The sequence below is a fragment of the Festucalex cinctus genome, chromosome 2, assembly GCF_051991245.1.
Source record: "Festucalex cinctus isolate MCC-2025b chromosome 2, RoL_Fcin_1.0, whole genome shotgun sequence".
Lineage (NCBI taxonomy): Eukaryota > Metazoa > Chordata > Actinopteri > Syngnathiformes > Syngnathidae > Festucalex > Festucalex cinctus.
In genome coordinates this window covers 17,379,474-17,401,987 of record NC_135412.1, presented here as the reverse complement: position 1 = coordinate 17,401,987, position 22,514 = coordinate 17,379,474, and the positions used below count along the sequence as shown (strand labels likewise).

Below are 22,514 nucleotides of genomic sequence, written 5' to 3'. Positions count from 1 at the left end.
TTTAACATGAACGTTATTCAAATCAATTTGCGATTGTGATTGGTTAGCTTATTAGCTAGGATCCAATTATGAGCCAGAAGTTTTGACATCATCCAAATTTTTATTGGTTTAGATGCGCAAATATGTCATGTTCATTGCAATCATCTATGGGTCCGTAGGGGTTAAAATATTGCGGCTGCAAAGCATTATGGGTAACTGATCTATAGCTTCCTTCCTTTTATAAAGGTCGGTCAGGAATATGCGATGCTCAAGGGTGGGTTAAAGGTTGCATTAAAGCACCTCAAATAGGAAAGGAAAATGCTTGTAAGCAAAAAGCAGAATCAGAAGAGGCCCTTGGTGTAGTTGGCTTTCGTCAGCAAGAAGACTCTTTGAAAGATACTCTTTGTTTTTTGGCGTCGGCATTGTTATAGTGCTCTCTTTTCTATGGAGACAGCCTGTCTTGTCGTATCTGCGTACTTTCCGGTTCTCAGATGGCGAGTGGAAGATGGTTGCCGTTCCCCCTACACCCACCCACCACTTCCTCCAACAAGAACTCGTGTTGTCCCATATGTTCCCCATTTCTCTTCAATAACATTGTTGTTTTTTATCGTACGAGGCATCTGAGCGAGAAGGAGGAGCGGCCAGATGCATCTCCGAGTGTGGATGTGGGCCGCGTGTGTACACTCATCACCACCATATTAGCACAAGAGGGATGTTTAAGCACAAGCATGAATCGTGTCTCACCTGCCTTGAAGAGCAGACTGCGGTGCTTGCGGGCAGCCGTATGTTGAAATGCAACAGAAAGGCCAAGGCGTACTAATTAACTTCACTCAGCATTCGTGCTCATTGAGATGCGTAACCTTTACACAACCTCTCTGCGAACGCTCAGCTTGAAATTGTCATTTAATGTCACCAAGCATATTACAAAATACGCCTCCCACCTCAGCGCCATCTTCCCACTTTCGGCTTTACTAACAAATTTTTATTCCGGGCAGCTGCAGCACTTTGCGCTGGTAAATCAATACAACAGTGTCCCCTATAAGAGACCTTTGTGTTTTCCTCCCATCGATCCTGTCAGGGCAGATACATTGAAGAGCAAGGCAGGCGATTACCCTCAGCAGTCCAAACTTTGATCTATACAGCAGATGACAGGTGACAGACTTCAGATGTGGGTAATTGCGATGCTGAAAGGGGAGGATTGTTAATCCTGTTGTCTTGGCGTCCACTCGTTTGCCCGTGATTGGGTCATGGAAAGTGAAGTGGACGTGCACGTGCGCTGTCTGCAGGCGCCACGGTCACCCCGGCACCTTGTTGACGGTCATTGGGGACGAACGTTTTTTTTTTATGGACGGCGTCACAGTGAGGTGGGAGAGTTGAACTATTGCACTCTGACATAGATGTGTATTTTTTTTTAGGCAGATGCCGATTTTTGGCAGAAAAAAAAAGTACTGATTACCAATTACCAGCGGATTCATCTAAAAATAATGTATAATGTTCTAAGGATGTTAATCCTTGCCGTATGTATGTTTGTGTTATCAGTAGTTGATCGTGTGCCATATTTAAGACATTTATGTTTGATTTATTTTTGTACAGTCTTTACTTTAAAAACAAAAAAACAACAACAACTTTACTTTGTGTGTAAAATAGTGTATGAGAGTTTCTTTATTTTAAGTGACAGGTCCATGGAATGACCTTATCAACAAATTTCCTTATATATGTTTAAAGGGATACTTGACTCATTGAGCCATTTTCAGCAGTAAAAAGTTAATACTTTGTCTATAATTAATGTGATAACTTCTATATTTTTCTCGTACAATTAGTACCTTTAAAAAGTAATTTTTCTACATGCTGTCTACTGATGATGTCATCACCTGTGCTGAAGAAGTAGCTAACGACCAATCATGGCTCAGTTTACTGACCAAACACAGAAAACAGGTGAAAAATTACATTTTAAAGGTACCGTATTTTCCGCACTATAAGGCACACCTCATTATAAGGCGCACCTTCAATGAATGACATATTTTAAAACTTTTTCCATATGTAAGGCCCTACAGTAACAACTGCAACCAAGGCAGATGTGACTCCGGACCACCAACCATTGACTCTCTCCTCCAACGATGTAGGAGAGATGTTGAGCAAGATTACAGTATACAAGGCTGCGGGTCCTGACGGCATTCCTGGACGAGTTCTTAGAGCGTGTTCTGGTGAGCTGGCAGGTGTACTTACAGACATATTCAACCTGTCCTTGGCTCATGCTGTGGTACCAACCTGCTTTAAATCCACCTCCATCGTACCAATACCCAAAAACTCCATCCCATCAAGCCTCAGTGACTACCGTCCGGTAGCCCTCACCCCGATCATTGCAAAGTGCTTTGAGCGGCTGGTCTTGGCACACCTCAGATCTTGTCTTCCCCCCACCTTGGATCCCCACCAATTTGCCTATCGGCAGAACAGGAGCACAGAGGATGCCGTCTCCATAGCGCTGCACTCTGTTCTCTCACATTTGGATAATAGAAACACCTACGCTAGAATGCTGTTCATAGACTTTAGTTCTGCATTCAATACAGTCAGCCCCTCAAAACTCATTGCAAAACTTATGGATCTAGGCATCAGTCCCCTCATGTGCAACTGGTTACTGGATTTCCTGACTAGCCGGCCTCAACATGTCCGACTAGATAATTATTGTTCATCTACCATCACTATAAATACCGGCGTGCCACAAGGCTGTGTGTTGAGTCCCTTCCTTTATTCTCTTTACACCCACGACTGCAGACCTTTCAGTGGTTCCAATACCATTATTAAGTTTGCAGATGACACCACGGTGATTGGCCTCATCAAAGACAACGATGAGGCTGCCTACAGGGAGGAGGTGGATCATCTGGCTGAGTGGTGCGACTCCAACGACTTGCTGCTCAACACTGAGAAGACCAAGGAGCTAATTGTGGACTTCAGGAGGAATGCAGCCCCACATACACCCATCCACATTAAAGGGATGGTGGTGGAGCGTGTGAACAACTTCAAGTTCCTGGGAGTCCACATCTCTGAGGATCTCACATGGACAACTAGCTGTTCCAAGCTGGTTAAAAAGGCTCACCAACGGCTCTTCTTCCTCAGGGCTCTGAGAAAGAACCATCTGTCCTCACATCTTCTGGTGAACTTCTACCGCTGCACTATTGAGAGTATTTTGACCAATTGCATCACAGTTTGGTATGGAAACTGCTCAGCTATGGACCGGAAGGCTTTGCAGAGGGTGGTGAAAGCCGCCCAGCGCATCGCCGGTGCACCACTCACCTCTGTTGAGGACATCTATATGAGGCGGTGCCTGAAGAGGGCGAAGAAAATCACGAAAGACTCCAGTCATCCAGCACATGGACACTTTACCCTCATGCCCTCTGGAAGGCGTTACAGGAGCCTCCGGACTAAGACCACTAGATATCAGAATAGCTACTTCCCTACTGTTGTTAGACTCCTGAACACTGTCTCCTGATCATAATTGCACTACTGTAAATAATATCTGTAAATACTGTAGAGACAGTCATATACAATTATTTAGCTGTTTATCAATATTATATACATATTCATATCCTGCCATAATGTGTACATACTAAATCGATCTTATTTTTAAAATATATAATTTACTCTTGCTAAAGGACTTCTGGATGGATGCAAACTGCATTTCGTTGTTCTGAACTTGTGACAGTGCAATGACAATAAAGTTGAATTCTAAATTCTAATTCTAAATTCTAAATTCTAAATTCTACAGTAGAGGCTGTGGTTACGTTATGCATATATTAGATGGTGCTGCGCTAAAGGGAATGTCAACAAAACAGGTCAGTCAAACTTTATTAATAGATTACAAACCAGCTTTCTGACAACTCCATTCACTCCCAAAATGAAGTTTTCTTATTTTCTCTGAGGTAAAGTATTAGTATTAGCTAGTGCTCCAAGATGGCGCGATCTTCTGCGCATGCGCGTCACCGATCGTGCAGGGTCACCGATAGCGTCTTGACAGCGAGACCTGTTGCGGCTCAATATTGATCCATATATATAAGACGCACTGGATTATAAGGCACATGGTCAGCTTTTGCAAAAACTGAAGGCTCTTAGGTGCGCCTTATAGTGCGGAAAATACGGTACTAATTATGCATGAATAATAATGAAGTTACCACATTAATTATTGACAAAATATTAACTTTTCACTGCTGAGAATTGTTCAATGAGTCAAGTATCCCTTTAAGGATACAAGGTTATAATATATTTTGGTTTTGGTTAATAATGAGACCAGAATTGCGTACAACTGATGTAAAATGGATACGAGCACATAAAGGTAAAAGCATTCATATGGCCGACGTTTGAAGGACTCTAATTGTCTGATTTAATTGGTCGGGCCCTAAAAAAAATAATAATAATAAATCCGCAAATTAGTATTTTGTGTGCATGTAAGGCACATTTCATGGCCACAGTTTAGTATTCTGTGGCCACAAATGAGTATTTTGTGCACAACCACTATCTACATTGTAGCCACAGTTTATCTCCCCTGCTCCGTATTTATGTATAACTGTACATTTTAAATGTGCCGTGATGAGCATCATGCACATGCTGCAGTGATATTACAAACATGAAAATTGTGTACTTTGACATGGGATGACATCGTATTATTTTGGGAGTATTTGAAAACAGTTGGGTTTGTTATTGCAACCTTTTCCATTCCATAATGAACAAGGAGTCTCAAAGCATGCAGACCTCCCCTAAGGCTTAAACATTTGTCACCAGCGAAATCAATGAGTAGAGGGTTAGAATCTCGGATCTTAATCGCTTAAAGGAAGTGAAGGTAATCCTTTTGGTTCCAAGACAGGAGAACAGATTACTACCTGATTTGTGATTTAACATTTCAAATAAAAGAATATAAACATGTTAAGTGTTTTGTTTTTTCTTTCATAAAGCTTGCTACTCTGTGACATTCCATCTTGTGACCGTGCATGCGGAATTTCACACATTGAATTTGTCTCCGGTCGTATGAGCAATAATAGTATTGCAGGAACAAAACAACTATGACAAACAAAGACATGACACCTAAGAGTCTTTATGAAATGGAAGGCTAACATTTGCACTGGCTGGAGTACCAATACAGACTTCTATCTGAATGGATGATCAATAGGCCCGTCGCGGCTGAAGGCAGAGGGCAGCCATTTTACGTTGCCACTTTTACTGACAACTTCTGTTCTTTTTTTTTTCTTTTTTTTCGATGAAAACACTGTTATCAGTGCATGTTTTATGCTAGGATCCCTGTACAGAGTCATGAGAGCCTCTCAAAGCGCAAACTTCACTGTTTGCATCAAACCATTCAAGACTATATCATCTCAGTATTGTGAATCATGATTCACAGAGGTCAGGTTTACATTTAACAGTGATATTTTTTCTTTCCTGTAATGGACTATACTTCCATTTGATTGTTGATATTCTGCAACATGATGCAGACGAATCGTTGAGTAGCACTCTGAGTTATACTCTACCATATTAGAGATTAAAAATCATATGCTTTCTGATGAAATGTGCGTGTTGCGCTTCTCCCAGACTTATTTGTACAACTGTATATCATGCACGATGGCATTTTCGACAGAAAATAATGTGAATGACCAGGTTTATACATTTTCTTTTGAAAAACATTAACCAAGTATTGTATTAATAATGAAATAAGTCTACATATACAATGCATAAGGGGTAGGACTAGATAGGTTTTTAACTTATTCCTACTCCCTTTTGAACATGTAAACGGTGTTTGATTGATGATTGTATGGGGTTCTCCTTTTCTTTTCCTTTTTTTTTAAATATTTTTATTTTTTTTATGCTGCTTGTTTGTATGTTTATATGTTCAATAAAATCACATCAAATGCAGCCGATCAATCAGTGTATCCAAGTTGAGCGACCTTAAAGAGTGGTAACGTAAGATGGCTGCCGGTTGACTTGTTCGTCCATTCATGTCTAAGCCCGTAGCCAGTGGCAAATGCAAACAATGTGGAGTGTGATCAAGCACAAATAAAGTGATCAGTAGTGTGGTGATTATAATACAATGACATATGTGCAGATGATGCAGATAAAACATTTAAATTGATCACTAGCGCAGTAATTGTGATAGGACAATGATTGTTGATCATAAAGTCCTTGAGCACTTCAAAGTGTATACAGTAAGCTGTGGAATTTTGATCAACGACAGTTATAGACATATGAGAGCTGAGCTACAATAATCAATAGAGTAATACTGTCACACGGGTATGCAAAATTGGCAAACATTTGCAAGGTCTACTGTTTAGGAAATTGACAGCAAGAGTGAAGAAGCTGCTGTTTTTTTGGTGTGCATGGTTTGATAGCTGCTACCCGGGAGCAAGAGCTGGAAGAGGTGGTGACCAGGATGTGGAGGGTCCGAGATGTTTTGCCTGCCCTTGTTTTGGTTCTATTGGCATGCAAGTCCCCAAAAGTGGGTGGGGGGTTACCAATTATTATTATTATTTGTCCAGCAGTGCTTACTATCTGTTGCAGTACGATTTTATCCTTTTGTGGCATCACCAAACTGTGATAGAGGAACCCAGGACTGATTTAATGACTGCTGTGTAGAAGAGTATTTTCCTCTCCCTCTACAAGCCATTCAAATTGCCATCAATTCATTTTTAACAAGTGTTTAGTTGATAGCTTTCCAGCTAATAATCCCAAGAGATAATCAACATAATGAGAAAAATATCAGAGAAATTTGATTTGAATCCCGTTTGGCACACAAGGATTAGCGGTAGTACCTGTTGCACATTAGCTGCCAGACACGTCCGAAGGTGTTTGATTGTAATCACATCTCTTTTGAGTCTACCTGAAGAGTTTTCATTCTCACATATCAGTCCTTTCACAATCAAGGCTGGCCAATTTTATTAGCCCGGGGTCAAAGCGGTAATTTGAAAGAAGGCACTGATAACATGAATGTTTGTGCCGAGCGGAGGTGTCGATGCCGAGGGGATAAGAAGCGAGAGGAGGGGAATTATATCAACGGGGCGCATTGCCAGAACAAAGCAAGAGGGCCCACATCTCAAGTGATTCCAGAGAGACAAGTAGTCACGCGGCTTGAGCCCAAGCCACGTTAGATCCAACAAACCCGATGCCGCCACAGCATTACGACCACTTGCATCAAATTGATGTTTCTCATTTCGGAAAGGTGAGTCCTTTTAAATGCAAATCACCCGTGTTGCTACTGCGCTCCCTGTTTGAAGAGGAGAAAAAAAAAAAAAAAAAAAAAAAAGGGACATATGCATGTGACCTTTCAGCGGGTGCGTTGCTTGAAAGGCATTGAGTAATCTTTAGCTTGAGATCGTCTTGCTTCTCAATTTGTCAGCTTTGTGTGCTTGACCCGCTTTGCATTGTGGGTCAAAGCTATAACTCACACTCTGCAAGTGGAAGCCATCCCATTAGCCGGTTGCTGTGTCCTCATTCCCGTTTTTCTCCAGTGTCCGGCCGATTTGATCACTAACACAAATGGATGGCTTTCATACAGCGCTTTGATTAGAGCGCATGATGAGTTACTCCACTTGGTTGAAGAGAAATTGATGTTTGTGCATCCGACGTCTTCAGGGGAGGTGGCCATTTTGATCCCAGACGAGTCGCGGCCCTCGCTCATAAATCACGCCTTGTGCGTCCGCCGCCATATTTAGCCATCACTGCAAGTAGACGTAAGAGAGATGGATGAAAGTCTTTTCTTGACAGCCTTGATTGAAAAATTGTCAGCAAGTGCCAGCTTGTGACAAAATATCCAGGAGAATTCAATACTTGCTTCTGGAAATATGAAAACATGCTGTCTGCACTTTTCAAGATTGATGCTATTCCCCCCCAATCATTAAAAAAAAAACGTACGTAATTTCATAACAGGCCACCCTTCTTCTTCTGCTTTGTGCGACCGGTCTTTCTCTCACCTGTTGAACAATTATTTTCAATGATTCAAATCGGGTTCTACATAACAACACAGACTGTGCAGCATCTGTTGTTGTAAAATAATCAAATTCTCATTAGTATTCCAGATTCTTGAAATGTGCTGCTTGAGTAGAATGGCGCTACATTGTTCCGGTTTCGTTGAAAATCTTGTTGACTGGACCAGTCTTGGTAAATTTGGTTGGAGGTTTTTGAGCCTAATCAAAGGTGAACTCCTGATTGATTCTAATCAGAAACGTGGCCAGCTGTCGTCTCTGCGGGGGAAAGCCGACATCAGCCCTTCCACCTCCGCTCGGCTGTGTTTTGATTCAGTGATGATTCACAGTGCGGTGAGGAAAATGAGCAATTCAGCTTTGATTGTAAAATTTTACCTTTTCAATTTTAAGACATTGGCAAATACTGCTGAAAAGCACATCAGGCCAGCATGTGCAGGCGTTAAAGACAAAAACAAAACATGAAGACAAAACAGAAGATATTCTGGGAATGTTTAGGTTGGAAATGTATTATTTTGCATTTTTGTGACACTTTGATGGATTTAGCCTTTTACACAATGAGATCATTTGGTGGATTTACATGCACACTGCTGAGTTGACAGTATCAGCAGTTGGTTGAGCGTGATAAATGAGCGTGATTAAAAAGCTGTTGTTAAGGAGGACAGCAACTGTTAGCACATCCTTTCACAAAATGCTCGGAAAAGCCGGTGAGGGGAAAAGTGAACATTGATGTTCTTGTTAGTAATACGTCGTAACTTAAAGTCCTCAAGTTGGGCAACCTGAATTGTAGTTCATTCCCCCACCCAGAGGAAATAATTTACTTTTGCCATCATAACTTATTTTTTGTGTGTTTTCAAGTAGTGTGCTTTGTGGCTGTATCACCCCAAATCCCCCACAGCCCCCCCCCCCCCCCCCCCCCCAAAAAAAAAAATAAAAAATAAAAATCATATGAATAGAGTTTATCCTGAGAAGCTTCCTGAGCATGATGTCGTGCATGACGGTGGTTAAACCTGTTAAATCTGTAAATTAGTGTAACATTTTTTTGTATTTCTCCAGAAATGAACAATTCTGAATGGATCATTCAATTTTAGCCCAAACTATCTGTGTTTATTCCCACAATGGCACAAATGCGTATTGCTACCTGCGGTTGTCTACAAAAAAATGCCAAACTAAAGAAAATTCCATCCATACACACAGTTAGACTGCACTTATTATTGACAATAATTTCAGTTTTTCCTGATGTTTGGGGTGTGGCTTAAATGGCATTCAATATGCACTAATGGAATATACCCGGGAATTGTGTTGGAATAGTGGAATAGTGGAATAGTCTCTCTCTCTCTCTCTCTCTCTCTCTCTCTCTCTCTCTCTCTCTCTCTCTCTCTCTCTCTCTCTCTCTCTCTCTCTCTCTCTCTCTCTCTCTCTCGTTTATCTATCTATCTATCTATCTATCTATTGATCCCTTTGGGATGGCTCCCTCTGGGAAATTTACATTTCCAGCAGCAATAAGAACAGATAATAAAATAAAAAATAATTCATTCAATTAATAAATAAGGTTATTACACCAGAGATTGAATTAATAATAATAATAATAATAATAATGATAATAATTCAATCAATCAATAAATAAGGTTATTACACCGAGATTGAATTAAATAAATTAAACTAAATACAGTACAGTACAGTAAAGTGCTATATTTGTGTAGTGAAATGCACTCTACACCCCCCCCCCAGTGACGAGTTGTAGAGTGCAATGGCATGGTGGACAAAAGAGTTCTTTGATCTGTTGGTTCGGCACTTGGTCAGCCTTCTACTGAACAGGCTCCTCTGAATACTGTTCTATCCGTCTGTCCATCTGACTGTCCGTCCGTCCGTCCATCCGTTTGTCCATCTAAATTGTGAGTTGCTGAGTTACTGTTACCAGGCCAAGTTCTACCACTGCAGTAGCAAGCTATGGCTATACATCCATAAAATGTATCTTCTTCTCTGAATGCCACAATTTACAAAACATCTTGTGCTTGTTATTTTTCAAGCGAGGAGGGATCGAGGAACCCGCCGCTTGTCCACTAGCCGTTTGGTGCCCCGGTTCTCTCGCGAGCTAGCCGATGGCTAACACCTTTCGTTGTCGCAGATGGGTAGTAGGCTCGGGATATTAATCCAGTCACTGAGGCTTTATACGGACCTATTTTTATGTCTTTAACACGTTAGGATTGTTCTATTCTAGATGAAGTAGCATCCATTTTTCAGATTATAGTACTTGCATTTGATTAACAGTTGAGCGAGGTGTCATTTCAGCGCATTCAGCAGACATGTGAATGCAAATCAATAGCGTGATTCATCAGGATTTTGAAGCTCCTTTTTATGAACCTGCATATTTTATTTAGCATTCAAATTTGGTCGGGTTCTTAACAAAACTCTTTTATGTGGCATGTCAAATTTCTAAGACATATTCATTTTCACTTGACAGGGATCTTTAATACCTGAAGTGAGATCCGACTGAACCAACAAGCAAAAATTCTGTCTTTATATCCTGCTGCTAGGTCTTATAATTGGCTTCTGTCCATGGAAGAAAACATTCTGATGAATTCTTGTGAAAAGTTATATCATTCTCCATCATTCTCCTGCTGTAAGATACACATGAAGCCCTTTGTGGGCACGTTAGAAAGAGTGCCTTTCAATGCATAATAATGCAGGGAAATACATCTCAGAAAATCAGCAAAGCCATTACATGAGTCCTTTGACTTTTCCTCGGTGTGGTGTTGAAGACCAATTTCCAGAGACGTTGCTTTCAAGGAGTGCTCGTGAGACTGTGCAGCTTCACTTCCTGACAAGCATTTGACAACAGCCACATTTGCTGTCCTTACTTACATCAGGAATATTCTCGACAAGCTCATATGATTGATGTAGCTAAGTACCGAATTGATCATTTGATTGGCAGGCCAGTTTGTCAAGCCGTCCTCCGGCTGTGCCACTGGGAGCAGCAAAACATGCGATTAATTGATGTTCAAATGATATACACGCGCCTTGCTTAAGTTGTCGAACACGATGATCAACTGCCTTCTGCCTGTTCGTCATTTAAACTCGTATTTATTTATTATACCTCATTGATCGCCAAGGGGACGTTCTTTTTACATTCAAAGATGAGATGTCAAAGTGAAGTATTGCAACCCTTGGCGAGGGAATACTTTTGCAGATCACACCCAATATTCTCGCTGTCTCCGATGGTGGCACGCTGAAAATGTCAGTGCTACTAAATTGACGTTTATTTCTCACTTCAATTCCAATTTGACAGAATTGATCAGTATTTGTGAGTGATCATTAACTGGGCAGTGTTTTTTACACTAAATGTTAAGAAAGACGGATTGGCAGTTTGATTGTAAACTAGACTAAGTGCAATTTATGGAGAAATTGCATGGGAATGCTGAAAGCTGAATCTAAGCTGAATGCTTGTGAAGTAAATTGAAGGATCAATTAAGTGAAAATGACCTTTTAGTTGAAGTTGAAAGATAAATGAATAAGAAGAAAACTTGAACTGCAATCTGTCTAAGGTGGCATTTAATCATTTCAGAGAAATTATAATCCATTTCCATTTGGTATCAAACCATTGAATGTACTAAAATGTGGTCCAAGCGGGGTTTGAACCCAGGTTCTCCATGGGGGAAGCAGTTCCTCCAATGACTGAGCTAACTTGCCTTGTTCAAATGGCAAATGGCGTATTTATTTTTAAAAATAGTCATCTGATGAAAGCCAACGTGCATTTAATCATTTCAGTGAAATTGTAATGCATTATCCTGATATGATAGTCAGTTGGTATACAGTTATATCACTAAGCATAATTGCCATGGATATATTTGCAATGTACAGTCAGATGTGGGATTCGAACTCGGAACCTCCTGGTTACTGGACAATGCACTTAAACAAGTGCGCCACTGAGCAATATCAGAGAGCTGGTAATGATGACAGTTGTATGTATGGAAGTAGGCATGGAAAGTGGGACTCTTGTGGTAAAAAGTTGATATTTAACATTAAATTGCGTTAGTACTGTAAGAATCAGATGATATATACCCCTGAAGGCGTGAACTTTTGAAGCAAGTTGAAATTTGAACGGTGTAAATCGGAAGTATTATGTGGGAGTCGTTTCTCAGCAAATAAGGGAGGAGAATAAAAATCAGAATAACATATGTGGGGTGCTTTCAGCATTCCCACAAAGATTGAAAGAGGTGTGTGATTTCCATATGTACAGGTGTTGATAACTCCACAGTGGCGCCTTGAGATATGAGTTTAATTAATTCCATGATCACACTCATATCTCAAAACATCTAAAATCAGCATGTAAAAACAATTAATGATAGCCATTGAAATGATTGGAATTGCCATTAATCAATAATCTAAAAATATAAAAATGATTATCAATACAATTAGAAGGAATTAAACATTTTTGACTCACTGTATCACTGTATCACTGTATACATTTTCTGCTGTGGCAATTTAGCACTAACATTCAGCTAGCAGACTAAGACCTGCTCTAATTCATGAAAGACCTCCTGTTTGGAGGACGATCAAACAAAGCGGAGGTTGATCAATAGCTTAAAAATGAACATTTGATGCCATAAAAAAAAATAAAATAAAATCTAAGCAGCATTAGAAATGAAAGAAAATTCAACCCTCCTTTTGTTGTCATGTACACAAAATGTGACCTCTACATTTGATCCATCACAGCAAACACACACTGTTAGTGTCCCCAACTGGAGTAGTGGGGCTGCGTAAAGAGCAGTTTGGGGTATCGGCGTCTTGCCTCAAAGTCATCTCAGCCGTCTGTCTAGGGATGGTCTTGAAGCGGGGCCCCCATGGTGGCAGGTGACGATCTTAAGCACTTGGCCCAGCCTTTGTACCACAGGCAAGACGCTCGCAATCCTCTTCCTCCTTCCCCAGCCCCTCTCCTGACTCACTCACCCAATCACGAATCCTCGACTCTTTGTTAGCCTCACAGATAGTCGGATCCAATAAAAGTCTTGCAACGATTCACATAACACAACTGCTGGTTTGCCAGAATGCATAATTGCAAAGCGTTCCCTCACCTTGTAATTTTTAAAATGGTATACTGTTATGTTCCGGAGCCAGTGGGAACCCTCCAGTTGTTTAATGTGAATTGCTATTAAGAGTTTTACAACAACAACAACAATAATAATAATAATAATAATAATAATAATAAATTGTATTTGAAGCGCCTTTCAGGACACTAAGGTTTACTGTACAAAACATGTAAACACATAGACAAATAAAAATCAGTCAGTAAAAATAAAAGTGAAAGTTAATGTTATGTTTAAGATGTAGCCAAGCTGAAGAATGTAGATAATGAAGAGGATGGGCCCCATGATAGACCCCTGTGGCATCCCAGCTGTGACAGGCAGAGAATTTGATTTGTGAGGCTTAAGCTGAATGTATTGTGTGCGATCGAGGTGAACCAAGTGTGAGTGATGCCAGACTGTCAAGTGTGAGAGATGTTATCCAATGTGGCTGTGGGTTCAAGAATAGAATGACAGGAGAAAGAGTGAGCCAGTTTGTGTTTGGAGGTGAGAGTTGGCGAGTGAAAAAAATTGACGACATCAGTCGGGCGTCAACAACAAAAGTTCTGAAGTCGTTCAAGCCCTTGCATTATAATAGAGAACAGCTGTGATGAATAACACCACCATTGTTTTCTTGAGAATGTTGCCTAATATAGCTCCACCCACCTTTACCACCTTGGGTGCAGTTGCCAGGCAACCAGGAAAGACTCAAAGAAATGCCTTCCAGGAAACAGTTCAATGCATAAGTCCACGTTTATTATCATGTCAAGCTCCAACTTGTGATGACCCATGTCAACGTTCTCGTCTTCTGCTCTTCCAGATCCCGCAGATCAGCTATGCATCCACGGCTCCGGAGTTGAGTGATGACAGGCGCTACGACTTCTTCTCCAGGGTGGTTCCTCCGGACTCCTTCCAGGCCCAGGCCATGGTGGACATCATCCGATCACTGGGCTGGAGTTACGTCTCCACCATCGCCTCAGAGGGCAGTTATGGCGAGAAAGGAGTGGAGGCCTTCACGCAACTCTCCAAAGAAGCAGGTTCGTTTTCACTCAAGAGTCGTACAAACACTCATTTTGCTGTTTTTTTTCCTTCCTTAAACGCATTTGTGTGATTTAAAACATGCTTGTGCCTTTTCCACTCATGCTCTTTTGCATTTCCACTTCATCTTAACGTTCCTTGTTTTGGGAAGATGAATTATTGATGTTTGGCAACGTGTGCCTCAGCTCCCCGGTGAGTTGCAAAGTGTTACTGCAGATGTAGACACAGAAGAGACTTGTAGAGAAAATATCACATCACAATAATCAGCATTGCTTTTTTATTTTTTTATTTGTTTTAATGTAACCACTGTAGCCTTTTAGCTGCAAAACACATGAGGAATTGTGTGAAAATGTCTGAAGTCATTTCTTTGGACGAGAGAGAAGAACAAATTTTTATGTTACAGTGTCCCCTTGCTTTTCTGTTCTGTTCTGTTTTGCTCAACTCATCCTCTCTCTCTTTTCTTTTCTTCTTTTTTTTTTGTGTGTCCCAGCTTCTGAGCGTGCTCAGCTCAGAGAATGGTAATGATAGTCAGTGATCTTGGTGCTCAGCCAGCACAAACCACTTTAGTTGCTTGTATGAAATAGCAGGCCTTTAGATTTTTCCTCTTTTTCGAGAAGGAGCCCTCTCCTTTTGGCGAGGATCTCATTTGTTGAAGACACATTTCAAATCAATTCAGCCCAAGCGCGGATTGATTGTACATTTCCCCCTAATAATATGGAAACTAACACACACTTCAGGACACAAAAACATAGGAACTAGGGGGGGAGGGGTATGACAGTGTGATCATAAAATATTGTCACAATATTTTATCAAGGGCAATACTATGAAATTGACATAATTCAGAGTAATACCAAATGTACAATTTTGATTTTGTGCCAATCAGCAGCTCCAAACATTCCGTTCATAATCCGAATTTGTTAGTACAGTGGTGCATTGAGATACGAGTGACCCGACTGATGAGTTTTTTTCTTTTTCTTTTCGATACGAGCCATCATTCGTACGACTTTTTACTTTTACTTGCAAGCACAAACTTGAGGTACGAGCGTTTTATGGTGGCAGTGAACTCAACTCACATCACAATAAGCAGAACATTGGCTAATAATGAACCATGATGATGATGACGATGATTATTATTCAGTTCAGCCAAAAATCTCAACAGCAATAATATAGCTAAGCCTTTAGTCTACTTTAGCTTAATGCAAATGTGAACGTTAACACATAATTCGAAACATGTATCACCCTTTAAGCAAATGATATTGGAACATAAATGCTTTAATGCATTTAGACATTCAGTATTACAATACTCACAGTCATATATTCTCTATCCTCTGCAAAGAGCTGAGAGGAGCTGAGTCTGTACTGTACATCTGTCCATGTACAAAAACGGCAGTCTGTCCTAAACTGCCCCCAGGTGGCCAAGGTTGGGAGCAGCACAATGACCATTCAATTCATGCCAAGTGTGACAAAATCTGTTTCAGTCTTTTAAATTTTACTTACATAATTTGTTATTTTTTGGGGGGTAGGCTGGAGCAGATGAATGGATTTTTCATATATTTCGATGAGAAACATTATTTGAGATACGAGTGATTTGAATTATGAGCATGGCCACAGAATGAATTAAACTCATATCTCAAGGCACCACAACTTTTTTATTTTTATTTATTTATTTTTTTTGACAATCATAGTACAGGTCCAGATGTGACGTGTGTGTGCGTGCGCGTGCGTGTGTAATTTGATGGAAGGAAGATATAGAGTTAAGGTGGTGGTGCAAACGGTTATCTGTCAACTGTGTGCTTCACTGCTGTGATTGATTGACTGGTGGTCAGTCCCTGTGACCCTGCACAGGATCAGCACTATATAGTGTAGTGTAAAAATGGAACGGATAGATGGATGAGATAAGACTGAAGTCGCACTTTGACAGTATAGCCAGTTTAGTTGACCGCTCGTCAATAACAATGCAACATTGCCGTTGAATAGTCTCCTGAAGGCGAAGGTAGTTTACTTCATATTGAACCAAATGTTTGCATCTTATCTCCTTAAAATTGTTTGGGTGACGACTCTCAAATGCCAGCTGAACCAGCTCGACCTTTAGTTTTAATTCTACACAAGTCAGAGTGTAGAAATAATTCTCACTTATTGCCGCGGAGGTGTCAAATGTCAGGCCAAGTTTGAAAAGCATTCAGCTTATTTAAAAGCCTTTTCACGCTGCACTTGGTTTTCTTGGTACTCGCTGTGGGGCAGCGCGCAAGGACAACAGTGCAAGCTTGCCCTGATTTGGAAGTGCTGGTGTAGTAGCCAGCCAGGAAGTAACAGAGTGACTTTTTCTGCTGGTTGGTCTATAGCTGTGAGCGCTCTGAAATCACCCAGCCAGCCAGCCAGCTCTCCTATTAGATGTGCCTTCTGACATCAATTTGACGGCGCTCTCAAATGTTTCAATTCCAGGGCACATGACAACATGACACATTACATTAAATGCATTATTCTTGCGCCCTCGCAGCACATAAACACCGAATGGGTTTGACAAAGTGCAGCGTGAAAAGGGTACTTAGATGCAACTTATCAACACCATTTTTCTTGTTAGTGGTGTGAAAATTAGTATTAGTTAAAAAATATATACTGTTTGGCACGAAAATGGGCGGCACGCTGGATGACTGGTTAGTACGTCCGCCTCCCAGATCTGAGGACTCCGGTTCGAGTCCAGGCTCCGGCCTTCCTGGGTGGAGTTTGCATGTTCTCCACGTGCCTGCGTGGGTCTTCTCCGGGTACTCCGGTCTCCTCCCACATTCCAAAGACATGCATGGCAGGTTAATTGGGTGCTCTGAATTGCCCCTAGGTGTGTTTGTAAGTGTGGATGGTTGTTCGTCTCTGTGTGCCCTGCGATTGGCTGGCAACCAGTCAAGGGTGTACCCCGCCTACTCCCCAGAGCCAGCTGAGATAGGCGCCAGCACCCCCCGCGACCCTTGTGAGGAATAAGCGGTCAAGAAGATGGATGGATGGATGGCCTGAAGAGTGTGTTGTTGTTTTTTTGCACAGTAACTCATTCAGGGTATTGGCCCCTTGATGCCGCCTTGATTGGATGAATGAATGAGGAATTATGAGACATGCATGTTACGTTGATTAGACTAAATTTCACAGGCACTTGTAAGTGCAAGTGGCTGTTTATTTGTATGCGCCCTGCGATTGGCTGTTGACCACTCCAAGGTGTACCGCGCCTCTCGCCCAAAGTCTGCTGGGATTGGTTCCAGCTCACCCGCAACCCTCGTGAGGATAAGTGGGGCCGAACATTTATGGATCGGTTTTTTTGAATAATCTACAATTGTTCATCAAATCAAAGAGCTACTTTACAGGCACAGCAAAAAGAGCTTGCAGTGTGTTGCACCCCACCTCCACCTCTTCGTATCCCAACCCACTTGATAATCCTACAGGGAGAGATCATCGTCTTCTACAGCACACGAATGTGCACAAACCTCAAACATGAAAAAAAAAAAAAAAAGGAGTAATAAAACCCTGCAGGCACTGATCAGAAGTCCAGCATGCATAAATATTTTAGTTGTGTGCATTCACATCGAGTGTGATCACTCATTAAAACTTGAAGAAGCTGTTTGCGGCCGTGTAATGTACGTCGACGGACATAGAGCGAGAGGAAGCCGAGAGAGAGAGAGAGAGAGAACGAGTCTATCTGGAGAAAATCTCCTGATCTAAGACTTATTTTGAAAGTTTTCCTTCTCCTAGATCCCGATAAACACCACACGACGTCTCCCAGCTTGCCTTCTCACAGACGTTTCTTTATGGATGTGTTTAAATACATTGCACAGAGCTGTAAACAAACGATTATTATTGTGACTTAAACAGCTATGTAGAGAGAAAACTGAATAATAGTGCGCTTGTTGACTCATCCTTTTGCTGCTAAGCAGCAGTCATTTTAACATATTTTGCATTCAAATACAAATGGGAATTATTTGCTTTAAAGAAACCCTTTAGAGTACCCCAGGCATCTTTTATAAACACATTAATTATGCAAGAGCATTTCTCAGGATTCATTCACACACTTTTGCACCAAAGTGCAGTGAAATCAGTCAAAATAGAAGTAAACATCGAAGTAAGTGTTAATATTTACCACTGACACTGTATTTTCCAAGTAGCAGCTGTAACTAAAATTGTGATGCATCATATTGTTGACTCTTAAATTACAGTAGCGATACACCAACACTTAAAATATCAATGCCATTGTCCCTTGCAGTTCACTGACTGCTTATTGCTATTGTAAAGTACACATTATTTGCTAATTGAATTTAGCCTTACACTGCTAGCTTGAACAAATTGCAAACCATAACAAGCCTGAGCTGTTTAGCCCGCCCCAACACATTTTCAAACAATTTGTTCGGTCAAAATAATTAACCCAATGATCGATATAAGTAACCCAATCAGCTCAAAACTAGACATCGAGTGGGTTGGGGTGGGGGACAACATTTTTTAGTGCAGTAACTAATAGCATAAATGCTTGCTCGCTACTTTGTAGATTTCATTGGCAGTATTGTGGGATGGTCTTGAATATTGCATCTGCGATAGTTGACGGATTACTTTATTGTCATTGTCCAATTGGAAATTTGTACATGCTGTTGTATGCTTTTGGATGTTTCTGACCTTTGAATATGACATGTATTCTCCTTTCCATGTACTGTCAACACTGCTTTTCAAAACGAGCAATAAAAAATATGTTGAAAAATATGTCGGCCGCTCTGCTATGAAATGTTGCAACAAGCTGAGGAAAATATGTATTTTAATTTTAATAAAGAACATGTAGTGACCTTGAATAACAAAGCCAAAGTTCCTTGTAAAAAAACAAACAAATAAACAAACAAACAAACAAACAAAAAACATTTCCAGTATAGTGAGTGCAAATGATCTATGCAGGTCACATCTGAGTTTGTAAAACTCATAAATTAATTAACTGCAGTGGACCTTTATATTCATCAACTGTTGTAGATTCATCAAGTAAGTTTCTCAACAGGTAGGCATGGAAGGTTGTCTGTGAAATTGAGGTTTAAAAAAAAAAAAAATACTGTAATGGCAAACAGACCCCTGGAGATGACAACATCGCACCATTTTGTGTTTGAGATCAGCACAGCTTTTATGTTGTTTCTGTAAAGCGCTTTGTGAGAACTACGGCTGTTTGAAATCGCTATATAAATAAAATGACTTGACTTTTGAGTAGAGGATAAAGACTCAGAGGTCAGCTTAGCTTGTCACATTGGTGAGCGTAAAATGCCAGCACGTTGGAAGTCGAACAAGTTTAGGCACCTCGAACAAAGTATGTCTATGTGCAGTCTAAACAGAGCATGTGTCTCAATAGGTAGGTAGAAAGTGTGAGTAAAAATGACAATTCATTGAGTGACAGACACCATGTAAAAAAAATAAATAAATAAATAAATCGAGCTATGCGGTTAGTCAACACTTCGTACAGCACGTTTCGTAGTTGCATGTCTGTAAATAAATTATGGTGCCATCAAAAGCCAGAAAGCCAGTCTAGCTTTTGATGTGTCACAAAAGCAACAAATGAGTGGCACAGTCATGGTTCTGATACACAAAATATACAAATAATCTTAAACAATTAAGCATATTAGCTTTTCTTCAATGTTTTTGTTATTATTTGTATGCTTTAGGTGGAAGAAGACGTTTCTATGTTTCCTCTTCAGCTATGTAGCGTTACTTAATACTTGACAAGCACAAATCTTTGCTCTTGTCAATCAAGATAATATTATAAGATTTTATTACTGTATGATTGTGGCCGCTTATAGAAAGTGACTTGATGTATTTTGCGGCGTAAGCGCACAAGACACAAGAGTTTATGGAGAGCCGTGATATTATTGTCGCGTCTGTGCACGTTGAGGTATGAGACCTTGAGACGGTTTTCTGTGGCCGCCCTGTTCGTAAATGTCAAAGACATTAGCAGCATTCTCGCTTCACCACTTCAAGAGAGAACCATCTTGCGAACTAATGCAATATGGCTGCCCATTTCCCCCAGCCAAGTTGAGAGTGATGGTCAGTGTGTATTGATCTGCTCTGTTTTTATCCGATTCTCTTTTTTTTTTCTTCTATTGTGCGCCTGGTTCAGGCACTGTTTCATTGCAGACTTTCATCCTGGCTGCAGGTGAATCTCGCAGAGATAGATCTTGTTTGTGTGCGTGCGACTTTATTCTTTTTTTTTTTTTTACTGTCTGCCTAAGCTACATGTTAAGAAAACCACCCACAGAGCATCGCGGTGGAATTGATTGTTGCAAGTTGCCTATTTGCTGGAGGAGAAGGGGGCTGGATGTTAGTTAGCATTAGCAGTGATCTGGGGAGCAAGCCAGATGTATCTGAAAATAGTTGAAAATGGAGCACAATATTTCTTGCATGACCCCGTGGTGGAGCCAAGTCTCACACTGGCAGAGGAGCAGCATGCTGGAAATAGCGGGATGGGATGAACATGGATGCCATCTGCATGTCAGCTCATTTGATATGCTCCCATTTATTCAGGATGAGAGACGGCAAGGAAAAAGCGGGCCTTTTTTTCCCCCCACTTTCAAGGTGATAAATATAATTGCAGCACCCACAGAGGTTTGGCTTTGCACGGAGTTGAATAGGCAAGTGGGAGGTCAAATCCATTGAGAGCCTTCAATTTTAAGAGATTTGTATTTCAGAGGCAAAATGGTAAAAGTTGAATCATTTTCACATCCGAGGGCACGGAGGATGAATAATTGAGACAGCAATGCGCTACCGCACGGACAGATAAACCGAGAACTTCCAAAAGTTTAGCCACCATGATCATTAAACTGGCGTCTATATTCATGTAATGGGGAGCAGAGGTTTGGGAAGCCCAATCTGCGGAGTGCTGATGTCAGGCTGTTTGACGATCACAGGTACAAGATTAAGGTGCAGCTAAAAATATCCTTTCCACCAAAGAGCCCAGTTCAGTTCAGCTCTCCGTGGTACGGTTTCAGAGCGGTTAACCAGAGCCTGGCTTGTGACATCATTAGAGTGTAGCTCATCAAAGACTTCAAAAAAAAAAATGTGGCACCGTGCACTTCCGTGTACAGAAAACATGAAACACAAACTACATTGCTGTGTAGGGTTCAACATTCACTAACTGGGACAGGTCCTGGGGAGAACCGCTTGCCTAAACTGGTTTTCTGCTATTGATGGCCTTTGAGACTCTTTAAGGGATAAGTGCTTGTTTACTTGACTTTGGATCCTCTCTTGGTACACCAAGTAGCCTAATCTTGAAACCCGAAGACAAGAGCTCTGAAATAACCCGTTGCAACATCAAACTGTTGCCCATATATGAATATTATCAGTGGTCATACAAGTATAAATCTGTGGTCAATGATGCAAGAGCAGCAGCTTCTTTCAGCAGCTCCATTTCTCCGTTGAGCTTTTCTCATCTTTTTTACTTTGTTTATTCAAATGTTTCAACCTCACTTAAACATGACTTCTTTCTAAACACAGACTTACAATTTGTACTGGTAACTGTACTCGTGTATGCGGTTTTAACCCTGTGAAGCGTTTTGTGTTACTTACTTACTTACTTAAAGTCGGGACAATCTGTTAGCACTTCATGCTAACACTACGACCTCTCCCAGAGTGTGACCCGACATTCCCTGCCAGATGTCGTGAGTCGTAATCCAACAAGCTGTCGATCTAGGTGGAAATGATATCAACCTGAACTCACGTTGTTACCGTGGGAAACGTTAAATCTATCCCCACTAAGGCCTGGTTCACACGACAAGATTTTAAAATTGTCGGCCGATTTCCAACTTTGACAGACATCACACGTGAAGATAAGAAAATCACGGGAGTTACAGTTTTGAACCTATTGTGTGTGGTGTGCAGCCACACCGCACAATCACACACCACACACGAGCCGAGTTCATTCAAGAATGTGACGGGAAGTCTCGCAAAACCTCTCGAGATTAAATGTGGCTTCCGAGTCGTCAACATGAGTGGATCCTGGTTTTCAGCCGAAAAAGCGGCATAAAAAGAAAAGGTGTTGTTTAAAGAAGCGTAAATGAGCACTGGCCAGACATCGCTTGCCCTCGGCTCGGTGCTGGCGGCGCGGGTTGGCGTCCCACCCGGAGACCACGTTTATTTGTGGAGAATGTGTGTGCGTGTATAAAAAAAATGCAAGTAATTAATTAATATATATATATATATATATATATATATATATATATATATATATATATATATATATATATATATATATATATATATATATATATATATATATATATATATATGTACAATAAAAAGAGTAATAGCGTGAGCACGGACTTTCTGCTGCGTCATGACTGCTTTGATTTTGGATTCACCACCGGCTTCCTCGCTGGCTCGCTTTCTAATTAGCTGCATGTCACCGTCAACCGGCTGCGCGCATGGTTCGTCCTCGGGGGACACTGCACACGGGGCGAAGTCGGGCAAAAAACAAACCAAAAAAAAA

At 41.0% G+C, this 22,514-nt stretch overlaps 1 protein-coding gene across 3 annotated transcripts in view; it reads left to right on the top strand.

The window, feature by feature from the left end:
• LOC144013980 (metabotropic glutamate receptor 7-like) overlaps positions 1–22,514 on the top strand; it is a 159,791-nt gene that overhangs the window by 60,964 nt on the left and 76,313 nt on the right. For all 3 annotated transcript variants that reach the window (XM_077513428.1, XM_077513430.1, XM_077513429.1), the window contains exon 2: positions 13,818–14,034. In XM_077513428.1, coding sequence (XP_077369554.1) covers positions 13,818–14,034 — 217 coding nt within the window. The remainder of the gene's footprint in view (positions 1–13,817; positions 14,035–22,514) is intronic.